Source organism: Aphelocoma coerulescens, chromosome 21, assembly GCF_041296385.1.
Source record: "Aphelocoma coerulescens isolate FSJ_1873_10779 chromosome 21, UR_Acoe_1.0, whole genome shotgun sequence".
Classification (NCBI taxonomy): domain Eukaryota; kingdom Metazoa; phylum Chordata; class Aves; order Passeriformes; family Corvidae; genus Aphelocoma; species Aphelocoma coerulescens.
This window is the reverse complement of record NC_091034.1, coordinates 4,115,408-4,143,158: the sequence shown is the minus strand read 5'-3', so window position 1 is coordinate 4,143,158 and position 27,751 is coordinate 4,115,408. Positions and strand designations below refer to the sequence as shown.

Below are 27,751 nucleotides of genomic sequence, written 5' to 3'. Positions count from 1 at the left end.
CCTCCAGTCCCAAGACAAACTAATTCCTGTTGATGATAATCATCCTTAGGACTGCTACTCATAATTTCACTCACTTTCACTGGTTACTCTGGATGGTTTTTGTTCTGATGCCTGGAAATACTTCAGTTTGGTTGAAGGTGTCATGAAGCTTCCTTATCTGCCCTAGAAGTTTGTCAAAAGTGAAGGTTAGCCACTTCAAAAAGGGCAAAGTGCCTTGAAAACCCTCTGAGGTACAAAGGAAAATAATGACAATTTGAATTCTCACACCTCTGGGTTGTGTTTTCTTTGCTTCTCACCCTTATCAACAACAACAAAAGAAATTAAAAAATATTGAAAGTCGGATAAATTATTATTTTACTAAAGATCCACAACCACCTCAGTGCCATCACAACCACCAAAGATGAGCTTTCTGCAGGGACCCTGTGTAAATATCTTCAACTCACAGCTGCAACATTTTAGCTACCTCAATTTCTTTCTCCAGAATGCCATCGTATAAGCCCCAGGCATTTTCAGGACACTGCACATGGTGCATGTGACACACAGCAAATCTCTCTTTGCCCTGCTAGGGTGCTGCTCAGATTCTAAGCTCTCTTAGCTGTAGAAGCTCTCGGGATAGGTATGCCTTATGGGTCTAGAGACAACTGAGTATTTCAGTGTCAGATTATTACATTCTTGATTTTCCTAACTAAATAATAGGCTAGAAAACACCTTAATCTTCTGTAATAATATGCCATTAGGCAATCCTCCCAATTTATTAATGCCGTTTCAAATGGCATAGTAGTCAGGGCAATTGATGAGCTCTGTTTCTCTTTTTTCCCTCTCCTCTGTGTTTGTTTTTCTCTGATCAGGCCCTATCCAAGCTTTTCTAGCAAAAGGACAGGCACCAACATCAGAGAGAGCCTGGAAGATTTGAGTTACACTGCTGAAGTCAAAGTATCTGATGCAAACTTTACTTATGTGAGTACAAAAATGTGTGTGTGAAAGACTTTCCCAGAACTGGCACCAGGGAGAGTTTTCTGGCGCATTTTCCAGAGAAAGTAAGACTGAAACGAGCGTAGTGAGCATTTTTTATATATACGTATATTAGTTCCTTTTTAATGAATGGTATCGGTAATTTTTTAAGCTGTTGGATAACTTCAATCAAATTTGTCTGAGAAGGCAATGTCGTAAAGTTTTTACAGTTTTACAAGATGACTTGGATAAAGGGACAAGTTGCTCGTGGACTCACTGAGGGAAAGGCTCCAGGGTGCTCCTCAGAAGAAAAAATCCACTCATACATCCAAAGTGAAACCAGGGTTCCCAGCTGCCATTCTTCCTGGAACTTCTTAATTCTTAAGTTCTTTCTTGATTGAACTAGATATTTAAAAGGATAGGAAGTGGAAAGTGCTTATTGTTGCTGCTGGCTTTTCAGAAAGGCTGTTACATGACAAAGTGTTATTACAAGTGTGTAATAAAAGCAACATAAATAGGGTGGAGACGTTGTTACACAGGACTATCACAGCCTGTATGCATTCCCAAGTGAATGCATTATTTCAGACTTTGTGTGTTTTGATTTCAAATACAACAAAAGGGGTTTTCCAAAAGAAGCCGTATCAGTAACTGGAAGAAGCACCTCCATTTTATAACAAACCCACGCTACTGTACTCTATGTGGTGGCTCTATTTCCTAGAAAATAATCCCCCTATGTTAATATGAAAAAAACCCCCACAGAACAAAAAGAAGCAAACAACCAACCACTGATTCTCTGATCTTCCATCGAAGGACAATGTCTGTCAGAAAAAAAAAGGGGAGGCCCCTGTGAGCATGCTGTTATTATTTATAATGTTTATTTGATTCCACATATCTGTCTCTGACGTCTGGATCAATTTTGCTTTAGGTGTTAAAGGTAGCAATGCCCTCAGACAAGCCTTCTTCACATTTTCTATTTTAACTAATTCAGAGAAGGTCCTGTAAGTCAGGGGTTGTTCAAATGCTGGGAGCAAGAGAGTCCAGAGACCCAACTAAGCCACGAGGGAAAGTCTCCACTATGTGCCCAAAACATCCCTTCAGCAGTGTCTATTCACTGTGCTCTAACAGTAAGGGCCTAGCAAAGGAAGCAGAAATGGAATACTACAGAAGGAGCATTGGTACACATGTGCTCAAGCAAACATACTCATGATATTTTCTAATTTTGAAGTAATTGATTTTAGTCTCAGGTTGTACTTTTACCACGGCTTTTTCAGCTTTTAAATAGATATGTTCAGTTAACATGTATCTAGCTGTATAAGAAAAAAAAAAAACAAAACAAAAAAACGAAGAGAAGTGTAACCTCTAAACTCCTGTCAGACAGATAAAAGAGACCATGAAATTTTAAAGGATACATATTAAAATACCTTGTCTAAAATCTGTATTTCAGTGCCTATTAGTGTTACTATTCAGAGTAATGCCAAATTGATTTTTGCCTTTATACATTCTCTATATTCTTTACATATATATTTGTAGCTCTGTAGCCTATTATTGTATTTGTAGCTACCATTTTACCCACTCTATTAGACAGAAAGACAAAATAAATTCCCTAGCAGCTCCAAGCCCTGGGGGTCCAAGGTTAGGCTCTCTGGGAGCCAAGGTTGAAACCACCTCTTCGAGACACATTTTCATAAACAAAGTTTAGTTCCTATCTAAGAGAGTGAAGGGTTTCAGAAAAGGGTAGAAGCAGGGAGGAATTACCTCATCACCTACGTCTCTAATTGGGGATTCTTGTCAGTCATGTTAATTTGCTAAACATATAAAAATAGTATCTGCTTTATGTGTGCATCTTTGGCACTTTCCATCTAGCATTTTGTGCACTGTAAGGATCCTTATAAAGGTAACCCCTTTTCATCACCTAACTGTGTCTGGCTCATACTTTTAGGACCAGTGAAAAGGCATCAAGAGCATTGCAGTAGGCTGACAAAAAAAATCACCAAATTCTTGTTCATTAGCTGGATGAAACAACACCAGAGCTTGAAACTTCACAAGGAACCTGAGGAGTACCAAAAACAGGGCTGGTTGAGATACATGTTGCACACCTTGGGATACAAAATAAAAAAGAGAAGAGAAATGAAGGCATTTCCCGCAATGAAAAGCGCAGACAATCTCATGGTTAAAAGAAGGAAAGCAAGAAATGAAGAGAGGTAGAAAACCAAGAATTACTTTCTTGCTGCCTTTCTTGATCTATTTATGCATTTTAGCCATTGGAGAGCTCTGTTACTGGATATCCTGGATAGTGACATTTTCCTGTGGTAACAACACACAGGATCCCGATGATTTTAGGCATTGTAAGAAAAGCCAACATACTGAACTTCTCAGGAAATCTTTCTGCAGCCCAAAGAGGACAGACAGGAGGGAGAGCAACACTGGTGCCATGGGATCTCACTGAGATACATCACACAGCCAGTCATCAGGGTTTGAACTGGCTGTAGCTGACGCAGTATTTGAAATCACATGGAAGAAGGAATAAAACCTCATTTATGCCACAGACTGGCAAAATTCTCTCCCTCTATGCCACTCTGGTACTGGTATTTATTTACTGGTACATACACTTCTCATTCTTATTATTAAATATGTGTCAATCCATTTAATTATGTCACTTCAATCCATTAAATACACTGCAGGTGCTCTTGGAAACATGATCTGAGAGCTGTCTTGATTCAGCAATTTACCTTGGTATATTTGTTCATTGTGATCAACAAAGGAGATGGTTTAAAGCTTTTGTTGCACACTTGTGAAAATGTAGCAATGGCTTAAAACTAGTTACCATCAGGAAAAAAAAGGTTACTCTGTTAATAACAAAGATAATGTCTTAATTTCTAGTTACATTTTACAGGTCATTTTACATGTAATTTAGATATATTTTATTTATTTATAGATATATTTATATTTATTTATATTTTATGGTCATTTTCATGTCATTTAGATATATTTTATGTGGATAACAAAACCGTATACCTTTGTTTTCATTACTTCAACTAGTACTACTGCCTTACATAAAGTGATAAAATAACTAACGTAACAAAAAGAAAATCTGTATAAAATGTCTTTTACTACCCCATAGTAGCTTCAAAACTAAAGTACATCTTGAGTCAGACTGAAAAATGAGAAGAGCTGACAGTGAACTCAGAGAACTCAAGAAAACTGTGGCTTCCATGAAAGAAACCAAAACCATATCACAGAATTACTATGCCCACAGGGTGGGAGAGACAGAGAGGGAGAGGGAGAGGGAGAGGGAGAGGGAGAGGGAGAGGGAGAGGGAGAGGGAGAGGGAGGGAGAGAGAAATGACCTTAGATGAGAGATCACGCCATGTCTGTACTTTCTGTAATTCTGACTACAGCTTCTGGAAGAGTGGTATAGTTACACAGGGTCATTTTCCATAGAAAAAGCTCTTGGTAAAGCAATTTGAAAAAGCACCAAGAGTTCCAATTCTATACATTTTAATCCCAAATAGAAAATAAAAAAGTTTGGGGAAGACCTGGCCAGGTGGTTGAAACACAGAAGTGGGACTTATTAGTTCCCCACAGTGCCACAGACCTTTTGGGTAACTCATACCCTTTCTTGATACTCTGGTTTGCCTCATGTAAAAGCTGAGTTTTAAAGCTTAACTAATAACAGAAGCCAGATGAACTTTCCTTTGCGGACAAAGAATGAAATGAACAAAAGAAACTTGGGAAATATTAAATAATTTTTGTGACAGAATCAAATAGGAAGATTTTCAGTATGCAGTTTTTCCAAAGACTGTAAAATTTATTTTCTTTGACTAGCTGAGCATCTCAGCCCTAAAAATTTCGGGTGTTGTTTTCCTCCTCCTGGAAGTTTTGCTCTGCAGAAACCAACAGAAGGGAGAAAAACAAGTCCTTACTTTTGGTCAGCCATTATCTGGGGAGCTGGTGAAATTGAAGGGCTTGACTCCAAAGAGAAGGAATAGAACTTCTCTTGTGTTTTCAAATTTGAGAAACTCTGAAAACAAATTCTTATGGGCTTTGAAAACACAAGTTCCAAAGAGATGAAAGCCCCCAAAATCAAAGTTTGCAAATGATTCAAAAAGCAAGTTCAAGCCACATGCAACTGTTTCACCTGGGAGTTCTGGGGACAGTCACTGCTTGATGTGCTGATAACAAACAGAACGCATAAATCAGCACTACATTCATTCAAAACTCTTGATATTAATTCTTACGATGTACTGACAGCAAGAAACACCTGATCCTGAGACATCACAAAAACTACCTTAACAAGAGAAGGGGAACAAACACTAAAGGCCATCTAACACTGGTACTGAGAAGTAGGTGGGAGCTGTGTTTTAACAGCTGAACTACATTGCTCTGTTCAAACCAATCACAAATGCATTTACTGCATCTAATTTGTCTAATTAAGCAAAGCTGGATTTCCCATCTCATGAATCAGTATTATATACATGCAATACAGTCAGAAAGGGGAACTAAACCACCAGCTTTATCATCAAAATATCAGACAGAAGAGAACTGACACGAGCACACACAGAGCCAGCCATTAACAGGATAAACAGCTGCCGAGACTAAACCAGCATTGTTCCTAAGTGCTAGAAATGGTAAAAAATATAAATCCAGGTCAAGCCTACCGCCAGGAATAACAGACAAGCTATCCCAGAATTCCATGCCTACACAATCAAGTCCAGTGTTTGTATTATTTTGAGGCTTAGGAAACCCTTGACCTCAAAACATTTGTGTGTTGCTAACCCACAATCCTGACAACCCCCACACACCACCCCCATCCTCTGTTTTCCCTGGAAATGTAGATCCCAGCACTGGCTCCAGCACAGAGTCCACTGTCCAAGTGCAGAAGCTGCTTTAACACTGGCTGAAATGCAAGTTTTCAAGCAGTAAGTAGGTGTGTTCCTTTACAATGTACCCCCCCGTGACATCTCAGTCCCCTCTCCTGCATGGAAGGGTGTGTGTGTTACCCGGGATTGTGTGACATGCTGCAGGACAAAGCCACTGTGCAAAACCTTATTACAGTGCAAAACATTCCTGTATCCACACTCAAAATGCTCCTCACAGCACGTGGCTGAAAGGCCACCTGTGCAGGTCTGGACTTACACTACCCCAGATGCCATGCAGTGGAGAGGGGGGGAGGGGACATGAATTTAAAAGAGAGGCTCCACAAACAGGAGCATTTTCAGTCTGTTTGAGCTTGCAAATGAAGGCAGGACCACACAGGCCAGAACCAACACAAAAAGAGACAAACTTCAGTGAGCAGGGGCAGCATCACCAACTTCTTTCACCTGTTTCTAGTGGAGAAAGAGTCATAATCAGACCTCCAGTGTTTTCACAAGCGTGAAAGACTGAATGTATTCCCATCTATCAAGAGACATTTTGAATTTTACATTTGTTCCAACCTGCATCCACCAGAGAGGTCTAACATAGGTTACTGACTGAATCTATAGCATTAACTTTTCTCTGTTTATAGAGTGGAACAGGCTTGCTGTAATTTATTTCAGGATAAATTAAGGAAAGGTTTATGATGTCTTATGTTTTGGGTTTGAAGGCAAGGGAGTAAAAATGTTGAATTTGCCCTGCTTGGTATAATATTTGGCACCTGGTGTTCTATAGTCACTGGATTAGTTTATTTTAAAATTAGTATTTCCAATAATGGAAATTATGTGACCAAAATCACTCACTTTACCCTACAGATACATAACCCACAGCTAAAGTCAAGCTAAAAGTAACGCTTTTCATTTTTCATTCCAAGTCTTACATGAAGATTTCATAAACTTGCAATATTCCTGTCCTTGTCTAAAAAAGTCTATCCCACATTTGATTTAATAAATAATGTATTTGATATAAAAGTAACAGTGAATGCCAAGAAGCTGCACAAACCAAATTCATTCTCTCAAATTAGCTCCCAGAAATATGTGTGAGACAGAAATTTCTGTCTCAGAAAATTCAAAGCAAAATAAAACATCCATTTTATTGTTTTCAGACAGGGAAAATAAGATCAGTCTATAAAGTTCAAACAAATCACACTATGTCAAGTATTTTCGGTTTGGTACAATTTAAAAATTCTAAAATGCTTATTTGGTTTATCTCCAGAAAACTTGGAAAAGCAGAGGCAAGCAAAATTTGCAAACATTTTAAGGCATTATCTAGCTCATTGATTAATAAAATCTCATTTTACTTAAACATGTTTTTTCACATTCAAAGTTACTCTGATGCAATACACTCTGTAGCTACACACATTGCACTGAGAATAAACTGTATTTTTAAAATTTTTACTGAATTATTGAGGAACTCAAGTTTAAGGCACTAGAAAATTACATGTCATGTTTTATTTGGAAATAAACATATTTGTGTCACTCCACTGAGCCAGGCCCTTCACAGGCCAATTCCTCACCCTGGCATTCAGAGTTAACGCTAAACTGCTGGTTACTCAGTTGAGGTGCAGATGCACTACTGATCCTGGATACATGCCTTTATCCAGCCCTAGCTGGGACAGCTCATGCAGCTGCTCAGAAATAGCTGTAAATGGCAAAAAAACACAAAGTAAACATAGTGGACTGTACAAACTCAGATCTGTATATTGGTTGCTCACATATGCGCATGACTATGAAAATTGGGGAAAATCTGTCCAAAGATTTATTTTTATCCAAATTGCTTTGTTTCTGAGTTGTTTCCACGTGCTGTGCCCATCCCTTCCCCAATCAAGTCAATGGTCCAGAGTGTGGAGGGAGTGGCATCTGAACTGAGAGCTGCTCTCTGGTGTCCCGGTTTGCTCTGCTAAACCTCAGGTGTGCCAAGTGAGGCAGATGCAGAAACTTATCAGTTCTGGCTTCTCCTGACATTCTGGACACTAAGTCCTGGAATCCAAATAAAGAGGATATTAATCAAAGAATGCCAAAGTGACTTTTCCCATTTTGATGAAGACTAGCGAGCTGAACAGGCTTTTGCCTGTTATTCAGCTCCATTTGCTTTTTTGTCTCTGTGCACACCAGTCAGCAGAAGGAAAACATTTCCCAGTAGTGACAAGGAGATACTCTTCCAGGCATTTTCATTGGCTCAGCTTTCAATAATCACCACACCCTTTAGAGATGGGGTCACAATTTCAATCTGTGCAATTCCCAGCATCTCCTGGCACTCTGGAGGCTGTTCTTACCAGGCAAGGATAGGGAGAAGGCTTCTCTTCCAGTGAGGCTCGCAGATCCAAACTGCTGAGCAGGGGGTTGCTGGAAGGGACCATATTTTCCCAGCCAGCCAGGCAATGCTGTGAAAAAAGATGGGAATGCTTTACCCTTTTTTATCTATTGTGGCCTGTTATTTAGAACTAACTTCTGCAAAGGGAGGTTTAAGTGAGTAATTAATTTATTATTTTTTGAGGAGTTTTATATGACTAACAGGAAATAAATGAAATCTCAAATAAAGGAGAATTACACTGTTGTCCCCTCTTCCACCTTTCTAAACTGATCTCCCGCTCTGTGAACTCAAGCACTCGACCTCTCTGAACCTGTCTCAACTGACTCATCCAGCTCCCTAAACCTCAAAACTAAGCTTCCTCCCACCTCTTCCCTGGAAATCTCTAGGCCTGGGCTAGGTTAGATTAGCAATACTGCCTGCAGCATTGACTACTGGCTGGAATACAGAACCAGCAACACAATAGCAGTTTTAAATCCACCCTTGCCACTACTGATTTTGTGAATACTTCATGGACACTTGCCTTTCAGACTCCTTAACATCTGTGGAAACAAACACAGGCACTCTTAGCTATGGTTCATCATGTTGAGAAGCCAATGCCTGAAACAAGTCAGCCAAATCTGCCCCAGAAGCATACAGCTCCACATGGCATTCTCTTCTGTGCAGTGTAAAGCATTGGAAATGTCATACACTTAATGGCACTCACACAAAGGCACAAACTCAGAAGACACCAAAGGATGTTCTGGCTATCTCACTGACGCATTTCAAAAATTTTAGTGGAAACTGCCAGGGGAGTCCCAGATTCTCATTCCTTCTTGCTACAAAGCAAGGCCCAGCCTGGGTCACGCCATCAAGAGGAAGACAGCAACTTACCGAAGGCAGTGCTAGATTGTCTGCCAGCTCAAAGCTCCTCCTGCGATGGGCTTTGTACTTGTAGGCTGGCAAAAGGGCGGATCTGGGAATGCTGACCCTGGAACCACACAAGGAAAGTAACTGCCTACACCTCTGCCAAGGCACAGGGAATCTCTGCATGCCTTCCCGTTCAGAATCCAAGGATCTAACCCCAAAGTGAACCAAGTGAACAAGTTCTGGATTAGGACAGTAGACATTTTACATGTACATTCAGATTCTGGACCAAATTCAGACAAAACCTGCATTTCGCATTGATTTCAAGACTGTTTGTGCTTATAGAAAAGATCAGTAAAGAGTTTTTAAGCAAGAGATACCTCTGCTTTGAAAAAAGCAACCTTTTACAGAGCTGTTATGATGCTCTTTTCTCCTTCACCTGATCAGCTTTTTCTTCCCTATTGTTTCCTTGAGTTCTGCATATTACAAAGCAATAATTCTTATTTACCTGACATAAGTTGGCTCTTCCAGTGTCGCTGGGGGCTGGTGGGTATGTGGGATCTTACACACGGGGCAGGCAGATTCTGAATCCACAGGGATGGTGAAGAGGCGCTGGTTTAATCTGTAACAGTAAACACCTGCACGGAGCAACAAACCTTCATTGTTAGTTCTTGTTTGTCACAAGGTCCCCGAACCCAGTCAAAAAAGCTGTGTTCTACCACAGTGCCACACCTGCATTCTATAAAAAGAGCTGCTTTTCCTGAAATATCTTTTACATTTCCTGTCCCCAAGTAAGTTCCTAAAAAGCAAGAACAAAACTTCAGCCTCTTTAATTTAAAAACAGAACATTATCCAATTACAAGAAACCCTGACAAATTAAAATAACAATGAGAGAGGATCCCTAGAAGACTCAATCATCTTTGGAGTAGGAAGTTGAATCTGGTTGAAAAGCTGCAGCTGAAAATAATACATTCTTGCTTGTCTTGCACGATGTAGTGCTCTCTCAGGATGACAGGTAAAGACTGCTCAGTTGTTTATTCACAGAAATTGCATTAGGAAAAAAAATGATCTTACACTTATGGGAACCAGTTATCAAATCCAGTTCTTGTTCAGGACCTGTGCAATCCAGAGCCTTGGGTCTAAAGAAATGCACAAGAAAATCAGTTAGTAACAGAGGGGCTGGCCCTCTGAACAGCACTGCTTTTTCCAAGCACACATGACTGGGAGGTAAATAAAGGCCCTCAAAACCACGCTTGCAATGTCCTGCTCCAATCAGACTATTGTTCTTATTACTACAGGGATTACTAAGGGATTGAACATTGCTGCTTCAGCCCTTCCCCATTGCCACTTACTCCAGGTGCTGCTGATGAATACAGGTTTCTCTGTTGGCCTGTCGGAACTCCTGCAGCTCAGCAAAGTATTGCTCAGATTTTTCTGTTACTGAAGACTTTGTATCAAGGAGCCCTGAGAACACCAAGGAAAGAGAAAAGTTCAATGATTTACAAAATTTGGGAAAGTACCAAAGCAAGCCTCACAAGAAACAAAGTCAAAACAAAATAATGAGAAGGGCAGAACATCATGTCAAGCCAGAGATTTACTGTGTGGTTTGGGTCCCTTATTGCATTCATTCATTCCATGTATTTGGTATCCCTTCTGACCCCACTTGGCTTTGCCATTTGCTGCCTGGATTCCCATACCGCTGCTACTTCACCACTGCAGGTAAACACAGGTCACCTCTGGTCTGGAGAGGGGCCTCTGACAAAGCTGCAGACCTTTTGCTGGGACCTGCTCCATTGATCCTAGGACAGCAGTTCCATTTTAACTCTTAATATCACCACATCACACTGAAAGCTTTGCTTCAGAGTTAGGATTCACCTGCAATCCAGTCATAGCCCAGTAAAGGATGGGCAGACCAGCTGCTCACAGGTACGGCATCTTCTTCAGGGTCAGGCTGAAAAGTCACATGACGAGCTTCCTTCTGAAAGAAAACAATTCATAAAGACTTCCTAATCATCTGGCAGGACATTCAAAGCTACAGCTGAGGAGACAACTGGCAGCTGTTCAGATGAGACAGCTGTGGCTTAGTTTGAGACTGGATTCTATCTATGCTTCTACCAGTAATTTGCTCATCAGCCCTTTATCTTCTCAATAAATACAACAGAAAGAGGAGGCAGGGGACTTGCCCACGTAAGGCAGGATTTTTCAGAGCTTTAAACAAAATGCTGAGCTGCGTCACACATCCCCAGAGATCAGGCAACCTGCGCTGCCTTGGAGGATGATCACAGCCAGGGCCTGCCCTTCCACCTATGGAGACAAACTGTGCAACAGCAGCACTGCACCTGCCTGTTCTCCCTCAGCATGTGGACGACATATGCAAGAGACAGGGAACCTCACAGTGAAGTATTATGCATTTCCGGTCTTTCAGTTCACTGGCTAAGGAAAGCAGGGCCTGAACAAACTGCAAACAGCCCCTGGCTGCTACAGCTGAGAACAGTTCTGACTCCAACTTCCAATTTACACAGTGGGAACAGGGCAGGTAACATTCTCCTGGCCCTTTCTCCTCATCCTTCTGTTGACTTAGGAAAATAAGAAAAGCATTTGTTTAACATTTACTTTAAACTCTTTGGACCGAGATGTCAGCAAGACTGATTTAGGGATATGGGGCTCTCTGATGACCATATGCTGCTCACTGGTCTCTTTATTTTGCACTCTGCTCAGTGATGGCTCCAGATGACTTTTCTCATGGGGACCCTGCATCAGAGTGGACTGTCTTCTGTTCTCTCCCCGTTCCAGGAAGAAGGATTCTTTCTCTGGACTTCCTCGAGCATGGCCATCCCCATCCGCTCTGGAGATTTCTCTGCCACACATAATGATTGCAGACACTGGCGTAACATTCTTCTCTTTCCCAGGAAATCTGGAATTGAAACCCGCTCCTTCCTCTGTCTTCGCCTGTTGTTGCTGTACCCCTCTGTCACTGCTGCTGTGTTTAAGAGATGAACTGAGGGCTGGGCCAGCTCTGGGTTCCACAGACACCATTATTCCGGGGTCAGCTGTAGACTTCACTGCATCGACCTGATTTTCCTTCTGTAAGGACAGAGACTCTCTTAATACACAGCATCAGTCAGGCTACAAATACCTTTCATAAGAACATTTCACTCACTAAATCAACCTCTCATTCTAGTCTGTTCACTCCTTTAAATTCCTGCAGAGGGAAAAGAAAAATCCTTATGTTTTGGAGAGGGTAAGAAAGAGATCCACTTCCAGCTAAATGCAGCTTTTCCCAGTTTGAGGAACCACTGAACTTTCAGTCCTTGTGCTTAGAAGAAACCAAAGGATTTTTTTTCCACAATGTTTATTCCTATCTTCAATGAAGAAACTTGCCTTTCTTAGGCAGGAACTGATCTCCAAACCCTTTGCCAGGAGGACAGATTGAGACCACAGGACAAACAATCACCAAAGGGCAGCTACTTTTCTAATAGACTCCATATTCCCCATTCCACTTTCTAAGAGCTCTTTCATGTCCATATGTCTCCTTGACAAAACCACACCATAGGCAGAGCTGCTATCTGTCATACGAGGCCCATTTGCTTCCCTGAATTTCTAGCACAGACACCACACATACCCCTCTCCTGGGCGAGGGGACACATCTGTCAGCAACTGTGCTGCTATGAAGGGATGCTGGAAAGAGTTGCTTGCTGGGAAGTCCTTTTCTGATCTCCTCCTGCTTCATTCTGAGCCTTTGTAGAAGGTCCTGGTTGGTCTGGCGCAGCCTCTTCAGGAGCTCTAAGTCCATCCTACAAAAACATTTTAATGTAAAACTCGAGGAAGAGCGAACTACATAAATTCACCACATTAAGTGAAGAAGCAGACAAAGGTGAAACCACTTTCAGGGGACTTTTCCTAAAAATTACTTACAGCTGTTGAAATGTTGATTCTTGCTCCTGAGAAATCAGCCAGTCTCAAAACTCCTTATGCTCAGGACCAGCAACACTAGATGTTTCTCTCCCCTTGGATATACTGTCAAATATTTTGCACTCAGAAACTGGGAGCTGATTTTACAGAGACAAGAAACACTGACAAAGGAAACAGTAAACACGAAAAATTCACATCAAAAAGCTAAATAGGAGACATTTGGTTCAGAAGCTGTTATTTAGGACATACTTATGCAATTCTGCTGTAATGTTCTTTCCAAGCATTGAAAATTATATTGTGATAACACTAGGTTGCTCGTAAGTTCAAAATATGACTAATTAATATGAATGTATCGGCTATATCCAGAAGAAATACTTAGTCAAAACTGTCCTCCATGTTCCCCAGGCAGGAAGGCTCCAAAAAGCTCAACTATGACTCAGGACTACAGTTCAGGCAATCTCAACCCCACGAATTAATTAAATTAAATCTCACAAAGGGATGCCCTTTTATTAGAAAAGGGGAGTGAAAAGGAGTTAATAAACAGAAAATTAATGAAGCGTAGTTTGACTGAAAGGCTGTTACACTGTTCAACATCTTTACAACATCACAAGCTCCTCTAAATTTGCAGAAAGTGGATTTTTAAATAAGACAGCAGCAAACCCTAAACCCAAACTCCCACATTGCTTTTGACTAGACTGATAAATTATGTTCTCAAGAAAACTATGCATTTCTCCGGGACCTTTTGTTCCAAAGGATCCCCAAAACCTTTTGCAAAACTCATCTGATTTGTCTTTGTGTCTGCTACCTTGGCAACTAGACATGAGGAATCAAATGCACATGTGGTACAACAGCAGTGGGAGGAATCGAGAGCAGCGCTAACAATCAACGAACTACAACATACCTCTTTGTTACAAAAAATAAGGGAGAGGTGCACAACAGAAAATAGAAATATCAGTCTTGAGGCACTAAACTAGAGATAATTAGAAAAAAAGACAGTAGTTCTCACAGCCTTCACAGGACAAAGCTAATAGAGCATCCTCTCATCCTTGCTCATCAGAAAGCAAATACTCTAAAAATAACATCAGTCAAGGGACTTTCTGGAAGGGTTTTACCAGATGAGGTCCATGCTTGGCATAATCTACAAGTCCTTCATGCTCAACCCCGGGGGCTCAGGTTTACTAAACTGCTCTAATTTGAAACCTTTGTGAAAAGGAGCTTCGCCTGCCGCGGTTAAACAACGGCTGTCTCGGGAGCTGAGAACTCTCCTCCCTGCGAGGAAGTTGTTCAACACTCCGCGCTGCTTCTGCACAGACGCGCTGATTCGGTCCTCCCATGGCCACGAGGAAGGAGAGAGCCCGAGCATTGTAAAATTCCCCTTTCCTCTCCAACAGGCCGGTCCGGCAGCCGGCAAAGAACGGTGAATCCTACCCTTCCTCGCAGTGCGGGGAGCCCATGAGCCTCGCCAGGCCCTACGGCTCCGGGGCTGTGGCGTTCAAAGTCCCCGCGCCGGCCCCGCGTTTCCCGGCCCACCTGCACCGCCCCCACCGCTCCGCCGGGAGCCGGGGGATGCCCGCGCCGCTCCGGGAGCCGGGGGATGCCCGCCGCACTCCAGCCGCCGCCGGGATTCCCCCCCGCGGCCCCGGCGCGGCCGTTCGAGCAGGCGGTCCCGCCCCGCGGCTCCCGGCATGCGCGGGGCCCGGCCCGGCCGCGGGCTGCAGGAGGCGGGGGGAGCCACTCGGGACAGAGCCCTGGCAGGACCCTGCCCCAGCGCTCCGTGTCGGTAGGGCCACGTACCCCCAGCACCCCCACAGCCCAAAGGGAGCTGTTTTGAAAACTTGTCACGGGAAATCTGCCCTTTTCTAATACGCCCGATGTAACTTAACAGCTGAGGATACTGACCCACCACAGTTTCAGGCCACCAACTCAGTAGTTGCTCACTATTACTTCCTAAAATATTCTCAAGAAATCATTGATTCAATACCGACAATTTTAGTGCAACTAAAACTTTCTATCAGACAAGTCAGTATCATTGGTCTCTTGGTCAATTTTCAAGTAAGAACAACAGAAAAAGGTTGCTAGTGTCAAACATGCAATTCAGTACCACAAAGCAGCAAAGCTATACATACTGATGTAAGCTGATATACTTACACTGGAAGATTGTATCACAACATGCAGGACACATCAGGAGAAGCATTTTTCCAATTAATTTTTATTTTTGTTTCCATTGTTTACAGCACTGTTACAGGACTAACTCATGCAAATTTATCACCTTAAATACAGCAGAGAGAAAACTCACTGGTAAGAGTATTTCGAAGAGTTCCATCAACATAATGCAACAGGAAAAGTAAGTAGCAGCTATAAGATAAAAGTGCATTTAGCTGACCTTCTTTAATGGGAGTTTGGGGAAGACTGGTATTGGAATTACCTGTTTTAAGGATTAGTACAGCATTCTTTATGAAAATCAGAAGAGAACAAACTCCTCGTGATAGTGCTCCACCACTCTCAGTTAAAGAAGTACAGCTATAATTTGTTTCAGAGGAATCCAGCTTGTAAGCCTGTCTGTTAAAAGTTTGATTCTCGATCAGTTGGGCTTCCAGGGACAAGGGTTACACATCCTTACCCATGCATCTTAGCAGCTTTGCTTCTGAAAAAGTTCAAGTGGTTCTTTCCCCTGTTCTGTAGGTTAGGTTTCAGCTCTGCAGTGAGAATGCCGACAGCACCAGGACCTGAGCAGCGTCAGACACACACACAGCAGCAAGACACTGGGTTCTAAGAACCCATCAATCTCTTTTCCCTTCACAGATAAGACACTGGCTTAAAGATCAGCTCATTTATCAGATTTCCCCTTCAAGGTGCACTGAAGAGATGCTAACACTACCTCTTCAAAAGCAAGGTCAGCATTTCAAGTAGTCATGAGCTGCTGAGCAGTAGTACATCATCCTCTGCCTCGACCTGAAATTGACAATATCCTCGTGTATTTGGGATGTGCTTAATATTTTAACTCAGTAGAACAGAACATAGCGTATTATAACTGTGTATGTGACAGCTTGAGAGACTAAAGATTCAAATTTATTTAACTAAGACCTGCAGCAGAGTAAGAGTAGATGATTCCACTTACTCCAATATACTTCACTACAAGCCCAGAGTACACACTTCCAGAAGCAAGGAATCAAATTTCTTTCTTGCTCATTTTCAGATTTGATCAAGTCTATATTCACATCCTGGTGGCTGCCTGAGGAACCCAATCAAGGTCAAAACTTCTGATGAAAACAGCTTTTCAGTTTGAGTTGGAGTCAAAGCTGTCTACTGGAAGGGAAAGGTTTGTCTCCTTTCTGCATTCTGAAGACGTAAGAGCCTCACCGCCAGCTCCTACACAATCAAGATACTTCAAGTCTTTCTGCAAATCTCACAACAGCCTTACCTAAGAAGTACTTACTGACATTTCACTGTTTTTACTCCCTCAAGTATCAGGCAGTTTCTTTCTGGAACTCCCATGATATGAAAAACATGGGACTTGTCACAGGCACATATATTCACACCTGAGCATGAATGAAAAATCATAAAGCCATTTTCAAGGGAAAAGTCTCTTTGTCAATAAGAAAGCACCCCACTGCTCAGTAGTTCTGAATTCAGCAGGGACCTGCTCGAAGACAGCCCATATGCTGTGTGTGTGATGCTGAAGAGATTTAGGTTGTCACTAATCTCAGAACTACAGGATCTGATTCTGGATTCCTCAGACATTTTGACGGCAACAGAAAGATTATAACCAACACAAGGCAAAATACTGACTCACAAAGAGGAAAAGAAGCTTGCAATAGAGGAACTTAATCCTCCTGCTCCTAAAATCAGTGAGAATTTCTTCTCTATCAATTCCAACAGGAAGAGACTCAAGTCCTTACAATTCCCAAGTATATTCCAAATTCAAAACTGCGTCAGGGCAAAACTCAACAATTAATTTCATGTATTTGCAAATAAAGAATGTCTTCAAAAAAACTAAGTTGCTTTAACCCATTCTTGCCCTGGCATGAACTACAAGCGCCACAACTGCCCCCACCCCTGAGGAGCTGTACTTGCCAGCATGTTCTGATACTTTTAACAGAAGAGAAACATATGAAATCCTATTGCTGCCCAGACCATAACATCCTGTGGGAACTCTACATGAAGCAAAATCTCTTACAGCGTGTAATCCACATGCTGTTTTTGTGGCCAAACAGTGGTAATGGAATTCCACAGGCCTGCTTCCAGGAACACAGCTGTGCTTTTCCAAAGAAAACCCACATTCATCAACTAAGCTCATAATGCAGTATGTTACGTTGTGTCAACTGGCTTCTCTTTCCTAGTTTCCTTCCTCAACAAGCTGCCAAATTATCAGCACTATCTCTTTCACAGGAACTAGTTCTGTCTTTGCACACTATTTGTCCATGACAGGAAATGGGCCAGACTGTGTTATTAAACAGCTCTTAAGAGAAAGAAACTAACTTCAAACTCACTAAGCTCACCAAAGCAAAATCTTAATCCCTCTTGCTCCGGAAGAGAACTGGGTTTTGTTCACAGGTTTAAGCATACTGAGAGCAATAAACCTTTTTATGAAGGGACATTGTGATTCCCTGTTATGTTCTAGAATAACAGAATATTAACCTAGGAGACAGGCCTGTGTGGGCTATAAATGCTTTGTGAAACCACCATCACGTCTGCGTGCATAGGATCTGTATTTAGTCAAACAGCTGCTTGTCACACATAAACCAACCTGGGGCTTGGAAGTCAAAAGTTCTGTCTTTATGAAGTAAAACAAATGACTCCATAAAGATGTGTCAGAATAACTTTTAACCTAATAAACATTTGCTTGATTGCTTTAAATTTGTTTAAAGCAAAATGAAGTGCAGTAAAAGCCTCCCGTAAATGTATAAAGCACACACTCCTCCCGAAGTAGCCTGGTCTCACAAGGAAAAAGAAGAGTTATTAACAACTAGTGTTTAGAGGTGGGACACAGAACAGGGAAGCAGAATCCTACTGTTCACACAGCAACTGGAAACACAGCAATAGGCTCTTGCTCATTCCCTTTAGGGAATTCCATCACCCACCATATTCTCTGCAGTAATTAAGAGAGCACTGAAGGGAAACTGTTGTTTTTCTCTTCTTCCCACACTATCTGCTTTGCTGCAGGTACTGATGTGTGAACATGTTGAGCTCGCTGTCAAGCCAACCTGCTTTGTTCCTGCAAGGACAGGAAGTTTTGTTAGGTGAATGAAACAGCTCTTCTCAAGCCAGTCAGGAAGAAGCGTGACTAAACAGAGTACATGGCAAGGCATGGAGTGCCAGAGGTTCATTCCAAAAGGCTACTGCCATTCCTTGCAGATCAAGAATGCTTGCCTGCTGTCAGTCCCTAAGCTTTGAGGTTCAAACAGAGATCTTGGACACAACTTCACATTGGTCTTACTGTGTAGGTAAGGAATGTTTGAAAAAGTCTTCCCAACAGCCTTTGCAGGGTAAAGAAAGCAGCAGACAACTCGGTACAAAGGTGAAAGCAAGACTTTTTGCATAATTTTATAAGGGCCTGAAGGAGTTTGTAGGAGTGGAAGACTGTTATGTTTTGATAAATGCAAAGGAACTGTTTATGCCAAACAAATAAAAAACAGGAAGAAAAAGGTGCTTTGTGAGACAGAAGCTTTAAATGACTCTGAGCAGTCCATGGGGAAGCACCTAGTGAAAGAGAACATGACTTGGTAGGGAAAAGTGCTGACATCTGCACATCAAGTGCTATGACAAAGATAGGATGAACTCTTAAGCTACAGCTCATATGAACATCCTGGGGCAATCACATGAAAAACAATTGTATGGAATAATCAAATCTCACCTGAGCAGTTTTGCTTTGCTCTGCAGTGAATCCAAAACTTCAATTTTTTTATTCATGGCAGAAATTTCTTGCTCAAGATTCTCCCGTGTGACATCCACTTGCTGACACAAATGAGCAAATGTTCCAGCAAGCTCTCTATGAAACAAGAGTTCAATGTGATGGAAAGTAAGATCAAGCAGCACATTCAAGGAATAAATCCCTTTGATGTATAGGGGATGATGGTATTGTGACTCAGACATTCATCTTCCCACTTCTGCCCAAGAATATGTCAGCGCATTTTGTTTTGAGACATGGAAGTACATTAAGATTAACGCATAACAGCACCCAAACACTACATATTCAAAATAAGAGCAATATTATTTTAAAACACGTGTCATTACATTTTTTTAAAATCTGGAATTCAGCATGAAGTTATCTTTTTTAACAAGGAATAGCATCAAAAAAAACCTGAAACAACAGAATTTCCATAAGGTGTTAGCTGAATATACGGAACTCACTGCTGGACTTGGTGGCTGCAGTTCGAGCCTGTGTAGCTGACGATGAGCTGCAGCTTCTCCCCAGCGTACTCCACAAACTGCCGCTTGAAAGCTCTCTCCTTCGCTTTGGTGGTCCAGGTGAGGCGCTCGTACACATAGAGCAGCCCATAAAGGCCAAAAGAGAGAGCAATCAGTCTCCAACCCACAGCCTTCCAGACCTAAAGAAGCACAAGGAAAAACAAATTATACAATCATAATCGCGGACTGATGCTCACTCCCAACAACGGTGCACAGAGCATTGCAAAATCAGCTCGCTGTTTATACTCAAATAGAAGATCAAAGGAGAAAATAGGTCACTATCAGTGAATAGCATATATCTACAGATTTCAGCAGTGCAACTGCTTTTTACGTCAGTGCTCCAACTTAAGTTATAAAAATGCTGCCTAGAATGCAGACATACCACACCACCAACCACGATGATCCCCATGGAAGTTCGGGATGTTAAAGAGGCCAGTCCAGTCACCATGGACACCATGAGTTCTTCCTGGGTCATAGAGCCCTGAGGCAAAGGAGGCAGACTGGGATTTGCTGGTGTTAAAGGGCGCTGAACCTAATTAGAAAAGCAGGAACAAAACAAAACCAAAGGAGAGAATAAGAGGAGGCGAACTACTGCTCTTCCCACCAAAGGAACTTCAGCAGCCACTGAAATAATGAATATCTATCCCAACTACTCAATGAGGTATTCTACCTGGTCATTATAGCCCATCAAGGCCCGACGACCATTCTTTGGTCCCAAAAATCTGTTCACCAGCATTGTCCATCCAAGAGAGAAATGGAATTCTATGTCCTCCTGGAAGTCGGCACAAAGCTTGTCACAGTTCAGATCATAGCTGAGCATGAAGCACTGCCGGGGAATTAACATGTCTATCTGGCCCCGCACAGAGACTGGGAGGAGGGGTTTTAAACCATCTACACAGAAAACAAAACCATGCAAAAAACATGTGTTGAGTTCACAAGAATTAACTGGTCTTGTATTCCATAATCAGGGTGCTTATGTCTAGTTTCATCCTCCACAGTTAGTTTCCTTAGTATATTAAATTTCGTAAGCAAAGCATATTGCAAAGTAAGAGATACATCATCAATTACAATTCAATTCTTGGTTCTTCAGATCAACTCAGAAGGAAATCTTTCCAAGGACCCTCCAAAATCCTCATAGATAGCTGGTGAAGTTTACAGATTAGCAAGACCTTGGAAAACAAAATTTGAAACCCAGTTCTACAAGTCTTTAGGCACCATAGTCCCGTTAAATCCAATATTTAGACAGGCACCTAGTTACTAGTTATCTGTATTTCATCAGGATTTGGTGTGAGAATCTCTCAAATTTCCAAAGCCACAGTTCCTCTCTATCATGAGGATTACGCTGCAACTGTACATATTCCTTAGGAAATCAGACTCAGAACCAGTCCTCTGCACAACAGCATGACTCATCAAGATGGAAACTAAGATGGTGCCAGCTGCACATCAGCCATTGGATTAATGAGAAATCCAGAACATCTACCTAGTTATTTTGCATTGCAATTCAAGGGAAGAAGAAGGGCAATATTGCCTGTGGAACTGACCTATCATTTCTTGCTGCATTGTCTGCAGGGAAGTTGTGATTGCACTGGAGCAACGATCTGACATGTTACGGCCCAGGCCCTCCTCGATGTGTTTATGCAGCTCCTGACAAACAAAGAAAAGTTATTAAGATTAAATAAGTATGGCTAAGATGCAGGCTGAAGGTGCTGGAGCTTGCTAGTTAAAGAGACCCTCACAGAACAGGAGCACATAATCTGTCTGCCCAGTGTTATAACATTAATTTCATACTTCCACCCATTTTTCAGTTAAGGGGATGAAAAGGCAAATCAAAAAAACCTCACATGGACTCTTTAGTTCAGGAGTTCTGTTCAATCTATATAATGTGATATATAATGTGTATCAATTTATTACTGAGATTATTTAAAAAATTAAAGCTTTAGCTCATATCCTAGTTGGAAGATTGTTAAACATCTCAATGAGCTGGCATTACTCAGAGCTAAAACAGGTCTCTTAAATTGCTTAAGCAAACATCACTTACACTCTTGTACACTTTAAGAACTACTTGAGATGGATGGAAGTCTGCTTGGTATTCATCTACCAACACTGAGAGCCGTCTGATTTCTTCTGCCATTGCATTTGACACCTAGAGAAACAGCACAGGAGAGAAAATAGAGCTTCTGAAAGCATTTCTCCTCTTCCCATCTGTAATTCCCACATTTCTAGTACTTGAAAGCTTTGTCAGCACTGTGCATTTTCCTCACCATGCTGGTAGCTGTTTCAGACAATCCTCTTTTCTGCAGACACTCCTCCTTACCTGCCTCTCCACCTCTTCTGTGATTTGTTTGATTTTCCGCTTGTAGTCCTGAGTAAGGAGCTCCAGTTGTTTGTCAATAAAACCTAGACGATCCTGTCGTTCCTCTCGCATTTCCAGACAGTAAACTCTGGTGAAAAAAACCCCTGTCCATCAATATGCCAGATAAATGCATTTTTGATATATAAATATATTTGAATTTCAGAAATAAGACAGATTTTCCTGCCCAGTAACAAAACATGTCAATATCTGCAACACATTACACAATCATGGCACAGGACAAAAAAAAGGTCCTTTTCCCAATACTACCATAATTCACTAGAAGCAAGACCACAAGTACGTGTCCTTTCTGCTCCCAAACACATTGTATTCTGCTTTGCATTTCAAATGCTCGTGTTCCCTTACAGCTCTCCCAGAATACAAACTTCAGTTATGCAAGCACCACACATCAGCTCTCACCGCTGTTCCTGGGCAGCAACATGCACAGAGTCCATGATGAGACGAACATCTTCCGCAATCTGCTTAGCTCTCACTGTATGCTGCTCAAATTTTGTTTTTACTGCTGACTGTGAGATACATTCCTGTATACAAAAGGCAGCCCAAGATTAGCAGCAGGCAGGAGCATACTAACACAACCTCTCCTTCCTGTATGTTCTATTTCCAAAATGGGTCCCCGCAAGTGCCAGTCTTTCAGGAGTAAAACCTAACCAGAAGGTCAGCACACATAATGCTCACCTCAAACCTTCTCTCGAAGCTTTGAAACTCAAGCATTCTTACTTGAAATCCATCTGCCAATGCTCCACCTGAGAGAAGGAACACACAAAACAACCATTTAAATTTTGAGAAAGCAATCAGATGCTGGACATCAGGAATGCTTCTGGTTTACACTGAAGCCAGTGCAAAAGTGCTGCTAAATCACCCCTTCTGTTGTGATTGCCTTATTAATAATTTGGCCTACCCTAATTTTATACATTTTTTGAAACAAGATATTCTCTATTTTCTTCTCTATAAGTAAATGGAAAGTTTCTGCTAGCTTTCCTCACCTCCTTCTGGCATTCCTTGAGCCCTCTGAATCCTGGCATTCAGCACTTCTTTTGCAGACACAAAGAAAATTCGATCCCCTGCCTGGGCTCGATCCACCACACCGAGCTCATCCACCAGGAAACTGGTACACCGCTCCATGTGCTGCCGGCGCACCTGAGGGATAACCAGGATAAACCACACATGCAGTTAAATCCACTTTTTCCATCTTTTAAAGGTTAGACCAGGCACCCAGATGCCCTCTGCTGGTCTAAGCTACCAAAAAAGCATTAAAAAAAGATGTCCTATTTTATGGAATTTTCCAGAGGTTATCTAAAGCGATCTAACTTCAAAGGGCCCCTGTGAGACTCTTGATTTCCTGCTCAGAAATTTCAAGAGTTGTATCCTCATCACTAGTCTATGCTCCCTCTAGTCTAGTCTCCACCCTAAGGTGATAAAAATCCAACCTGTAAAACAATCACACATAGCACTGATTGTATCCCCAAGGACCAGAGTCAAAACAGACTCCATAATATCCACACAAAGAGAAGTCGTTTAAACGCATCACAAACCTCTTCCATGTATTCTGGTTCAGAGGCAGAGGCATCCCAACGGTTATTTAAAATAAATATATTGGGTCGAGATAGACGTTCATTCACCTTGTGAAAGAACTGCTTCTCCTAAGGAAAATGAAACAAATCCCCTTTACATTAATATGTCAAATATTTTTAACATTTAGCCGAATTTATTGAACAAATGGACTTGCACATACAGTTTGCATCAATGTTGATTCAGAATTTGCCACCAGGACAAATACATCAGCATCGAGACAGAATTTGTCAATCCAGCTGTCCAGCTCTGTGGTTACATCAATTCCAGGGCTAGCAATAAAGAGAAATGAGATATTACTGTGCTGTGAATACAGCAAAAACAGAATTAAAAAAGTTATTAAGAGCTTTTCAGGGCATTAAGTTCCCATGTCTGAGCTACACTGCCCTGAGGTGACAGAGTATAGGCTAAAAGGAAGTAATGACCAAGAAAATCACACTGTTAATTACAGTAAGGGACTTTGGTCACTGTCTTAGATTAGAAAAGGGTCAATTTCCTTGAGGTTTGTTAAATATATATTTGAAAACATTTCCGTAATTAGTCTGTGATAAGCAGGAAAGGAAAGAAAGCTATTTCTCACCTGTCCATCAGCACCAGGTCATCCTTTAAGAGAGAACATTTGGAATTGGGCCACATTACACTGACTAGGCTGCCAGCATTCAGATCTTCATCCTGATGAAGGGCATGAGCCAGCTGGTTTACTGTCTATGAAAAGATGGAAATAACATTTCCTGTATGCCAAGAACCACTAACACAATTATCCTCCCTTCAAGGTTGTCCAGAGACAATTCAAGATAAAGCCAAAGTCCAAACTATTTCCTCTATGGAAGGTTTTCCACATAAAACCTTCTTGAGTGTCCTAGTAAAAAGGCAACTGCTGGTGAGAGTTTATGAGAGATTTTTCTTGTCAGGAAAGGCTATTGAGGAATTATCAGGAAGTCTATGATTCTGTCAGTCATACAAAGCTCAGAACTTCCTGAGTCACTGCACCCTGCTATCGCTAATAAGTACAACATATCATCTCTTTCATAAAATGAACAAGTCCCCATCCTGCAACTTGCTTCATTCCTTACTTCCTACATCTAACAAAGACTCATTCTTCATCTCCACTCCTTTAATGATTAAAATCCTTAACTGTGAAATTTAATTTTCTTGTTTCTTCCCTTTTCTGACATTTCTGAAGAGCTCTTATCCTTAATCTTATGCTTAAGGAAATTGTACCTTAACACTCTTCTTTTCCTCTGAGCCTTCAGTCAGCAGGAAAGCCTCATGTCCATCTGTCCCTTCTACACGCAAGAAGCAATTAGTGGTGTGTCCAATTCCTGAAGGAAGAACTTTGTCCCACAGCATGGCATTTATCACAGTGCTCTTCCCATTGCTTGTCCTGCAGTCAGATTAAGGATGGTGTTTCAGGCTTCCAAGACCCAGGTGTTCTCATTTTGATATTACAAAAGCAAGTTCTCTAAAGCCAAGCTGTATCAGAGCCATTAACAATTAGGTGCCAGAGGCAGCCTGCAAAAAGCCCTATTTTTAAGAATTCTTCAAATTGAAGAATTACATGATGCAATATTTGTTTCCAATTTACAAGAGCACCTATATCAGGGACATGCACATTACAAGCAAAAGCTAAAGCACTAGTGTTTCTATAAATATTTTTTACTGGCTACAATACTCAAATGCTTTACTGAGTGGGGAGCATAGGCAACACAAGCACGTGACTCACCTCCCAAAAAAAGCAACTTTCATATGCCGTCTTGCCAACACTTCACTAATACCACTGACTTTTGAGAGGTAGCCTTTGACTTCCAGTACCTGCTCTTCTGTGGTGACAGGATCAAGCTCTACATTCTTGTGTGTTTCTAAAATCAAAATAGATCATGTCTCTGAATGCCAGAAGCCATCTGGGCCAGTCCTGGGTGAAACCCCTCTCCGTGGTTGCAACATACAGGACTGGACATTTATCTGTGTCCCACAGCTCACGTGGGTGATCCTGACAAAGGCAATGACACCCTGAAGCAATTCTACAACAGCATTTATCAACTGGACTCTTTTGTGTATCTAATAACCATTCCCATTCTTGGGACTGCCTTGAACAGAACAGCCAACACTGCAAATAGTTCAGCACCCCTAGAGATAAAATCTGTCTGTGCCTTAAGCTGTTAAAGCCAGCCATAACTGGTGTATGTTACACGTCAGTAGCAATGATGTGTTCAGGCAAGAATGAAAGGATTATAGGCAAAATAAAAGCTATTGGGGCTGTGTAATTAATTAAAAATCTCCCAAACATAAAAACCAAGCATAGCTCCCTAACTAGCTCAGCTTCTTAACATGCATGAGCTTCTCATCTTCAAAATATGAGCCTGAACGCCACCCAAATTAAAAAAAAAAAATTCAGTTTTTCTTACAAACATGAATGCATAAATAGACACGCACGTATAAATAAACACAGATTTAGCAGTGCCGTTTCACTCACTGAGGGGGTTTGGTGTGTGTTTTTGGGGAAATCGTAAATGGGCAGAGCACTGTTACACACTCATAGCTCAAAAACTCAGCTTACCTTCCAGGAACAAGGAGCTCTCGTTGATGTACGCAGCCAACTGTTCAAAGATACCATTGATTTTCTTCTTTGCAGTGACAAAATGTTTAAGTGGAGAAGCATTTACCTCAGCCATGTGTCTTTTATCCTTCTTCACTGCAACTATTGAGTTGGAACGAGTAAACAACAGGGACATTGCGCTACAGGGAAACATCCAGTAAAGACCAGTGTCACCAAGCGTCAACAGCTATCCAAGGGAGTGTAGTGACAACACAAGGGGGAATGGCTTTCGACTTAGAGAGAGCAGGGTTAGATGGGATATTGGGAAGAAATTCTTCCCTGTGAGGCTGGGGAGGCCCTGGAATAGGTTTCACAGAGAAGCTGTGGCTGCCCCATCCCTGGAAGTGTCCAAGGCCAGGTTGGACTGGACCTGATCCACCCGGTCTGGTAGAAGGTGTCCCTGCCCATGGCAGGGGGTGGAACTGGATAATCTTTAAGGTCCCTTCCAACCCAAACCATTCTGTGGTTCTGTGATCCAACCGAGCATATTTACAAGAACTAGAAAAATATGCATTCTAAAAACTATCCTCTTTCTTCCACAAAGAAATTGCTCTGCTTTATACAACTCATGTATCGGAAAAACCTCAAAACTCTTTCCTTCTCCCTTCGAATAAACAGTGATCACTCGCAGTGATCACTCCTCCCCATCCTCCACTTACTTTCAGGATGAGTTACGTTTTCACAAGTCAGGCATGGCCAGCTCGAGGCCCTCTCGAAGACAAATAGCAGCAGTTTTCCCCGCCTTCTCCCTCGCCCCGGCCGCACTCCGTGCCGCAGCTCCTTCAGCGATGCCGAGACCAGCCGGTCTCCGCCCCTGTGGCAGAGTGACCACGGATGAGGGCCACAGGCTACCGAGCTCCAACCAGGGCCACAGGCTACCGAGCTCCATCCAGGGCTCTGCTCCCCCGCCATCCCGGTGCCCGGAGAATGCCCCAGGCTCTGTTTCCCCGCTATCCCAGTGTGCTCCAGGGATGCTCTGGTTCCCCACCATACCGGCGCCCGGAGGATGTGTTGGCTTGACGTTCGGGACGGACGCCGCCGCCTCCCCCTCAGCCCTCAGGGGCGGGCGAAAAGAGCGGGAAGTGTCCTCCTCATGCCCGCCTCGCGCCCCCTCAGCACCCTGCCCCAGAGGGTCGGACACTCACCCGTCCCTGCCCTTGTCCCTGTCCCTATCCCTGCTGCTCTGGAGGCGACTCTCAGAGAGATTGGCCGGCCTGAAGCAGCTGCCAGATCCCCTCAGCTCGGCCCGGCCCGGCCCCGCCCGGGGCTCACCTTCACCGCCGCTCCGGCACGGCCGCCATGTCACCCAGGGGCGTCGTCGCCTGGGAGTCGCCAGGTGGCGTGCGTCATCGCCGCGCGCCGCGCGCGGGGCACGCTGGGAGCTGTAGGTGCGGGGCCTCATGGCGGGAGATGGCGGTGAGCGGGGCTCTCCTCGAACCCACGGACCGTGTCACGGGAAAGGGTTCAGTGCGAGTTCCCGCGCTCAAACCGTACAGCTCCTTAACGCCCACCACCGAACCGGCCCGAGGAAACACACAACAAAATAAGGGAAAAAAAACCCCACTTACTGCTGAATAAATACATAATACACATTTTGGACATCTCGACGACTGGCTTATGAATCCCTTCGTTTGGTAACAGATAGTTCTGGATTTCACGTACCAGGATTTAGTAAAGGACAATCACTATATGAATTTATTGCTTGTGAAACACGCTAGTCTGGCATAATGGTGTCTGATAAGCAGAGCAGGTATCTCACAGGCACAGGCACAAAAGGTTTCTTGCCCCTTCCCTCTGAAAGGAACGAGAAGGAGGTGTCTTTACAAACTGTGGGTCTGCTGGTAGATAAACCCAGATAGTGAGAGGTAAAAGAA

The 27,751-nt window shown here is 42.5% G+C and overlaps 2 protein-coding genes across 6 annotated transcripts; both read right to left on the bottom strand.

Moving 5' to 3' along the window:
* Positions 1-6,932: 6,932 nt before the first annotated feature.
* On the bottom strand, positions 6,933-14,911 carry MIIP (migration and invasion inhibitory protein). 4 transcript variants are annotated; one of them, XM_069034966.1, is made up of 11 exons: positions 14,464-14,911; positions 12,937-13,094; positions 12,644-12,815; positions 11,635-12,105; positions 10,897-10,999; positions 10,374-10,485; positions 10,096-10,160; positions 9,530-9,659; positions 9,049-9,145; positions 8,141-8,248; positions 6,933-7,844 (listed from the first exon to the last, which is right to left on the bottom strand). In XM_069034966.1, the coding sequence occupies exons 3-11, from the start codon at positions 12,812-12,814 to the stop codon at positions 7,689-7,691; spliced, it is 1,413 nt and encodes a 470-aa protein (XP_068891067.1). In that variant the 5' UTR covers position 12,815; positions 12,937-13,094; positions 14,464-14,911; the 3' UTR covers positions 6,933-7,688. The 4 variants fall into 4 exon arrangements, with proteins under 4 accessions (XP_068891067.1, XP_068891068.1, XP_068891071.1 ...); XM_069034967.1 differs by lacking the exon at positions 14,464-14,911 and adding an exon at positions 14,362-14,455; XM_069034970.1 differs by lacking the exon at positions 14,464-14,911 and having other exon boundaries at positions 6,933-7,506; positions 12,937-14,454.
* A 215-nt stretch (positions 14,912-15,126) lies between these two features.
* MFN2 (mitofusin 2) lies at positions 15,127-27,243 on the bottom strand. 2 transcript variants are annotated; one of them, XM_069034964.1, is made up of 19 exons: positions 27,150-27,243; positions 26,537-26,691; positions 25,839-26,017; positions 25,005-25,140; positions 24,503-24,665; positions 23,862-23,986; positions 23,445-23,553; positions 23,245-23,352; positions 22,696-22,849; positions 22,388-22,455; positions 22,112-22,233; positions 21,656-21,782; positions 21,380-21,484; positions 20,883-20,985; positions 20,012-20,232; positions 19,724-19,873; positions 19,285-19,481; positions 18,788-18,922; positions 15,127-18,148 (listed from the first exon to the last, which is right to left on the bottom strand). In XM_069034964.1, exons 3-19 carry the CDS (start codon positions 26,011-26,013, stop codon positions 18,079-18,081), a joined length of 2,268 nt encoding a protein of 755 aa, XP_068891065.1. In that variant the 5' UTR covers positions 26,014-26,017; positions 26,537-26,691; positions 27,150-27,243; the 3' UTR covers positions 15,127-18,078. The 2 variants fall into 2 exon arrangements, with proteins under 2 accessions (XP_068891065.1, XP_068891066.1); XM_069034965.1 differs by lacking the exon at positions 27,150-27,243 and adding an exon at positions 27,023-27,120.
* Positions 27,244-27,751: the final 508 nt, after the last annotated feature.

Coding starts and splice junctions, on each gene's coding strand:
- MFN2 (XM_069034964.1), bottom strand. CDS start 26,013: ATGTCCCTGTTGTTTACTCGTTCCAACTCAATAGTTGCAGTGAAGAAG. Junction 25,141..25,838: donor GAGCTCCTTGTTCCTGGAAG/GTAAGCTGAGTT, acceptor TTTTGATTTTAG/AAACACACAAGAATGTAGAG. Junction 21,485..21,655: donor CAGAAGAGGTGGAGAGGCAG/GTAAGGAGGAGT, acceptor CTGTTTCTCTAG/GTGTCAAATGCAATGGCAGA.
- MIIP (XM_069034966.1), bottom strand. CDS start 12,814: ATGGACTTAGAGCTCCTGAAGAGGCTGCGCCAGACCAACCAGGACCTT. Junction 10,486..10,896: donor GGGCTATGACTGGATTGCAG/GTGAATCCTAAC, acceptor TGGTGTTCTCAG/GGCTCCTTGATACAAAGTCT. Junction 7,845..8,140: donor CTTCTCCCTATCCTTGCCTG/GTAAGAACAGCC, acceptor TTTGGATTCCAG/GACTTAGTGTCCAGAATGTC.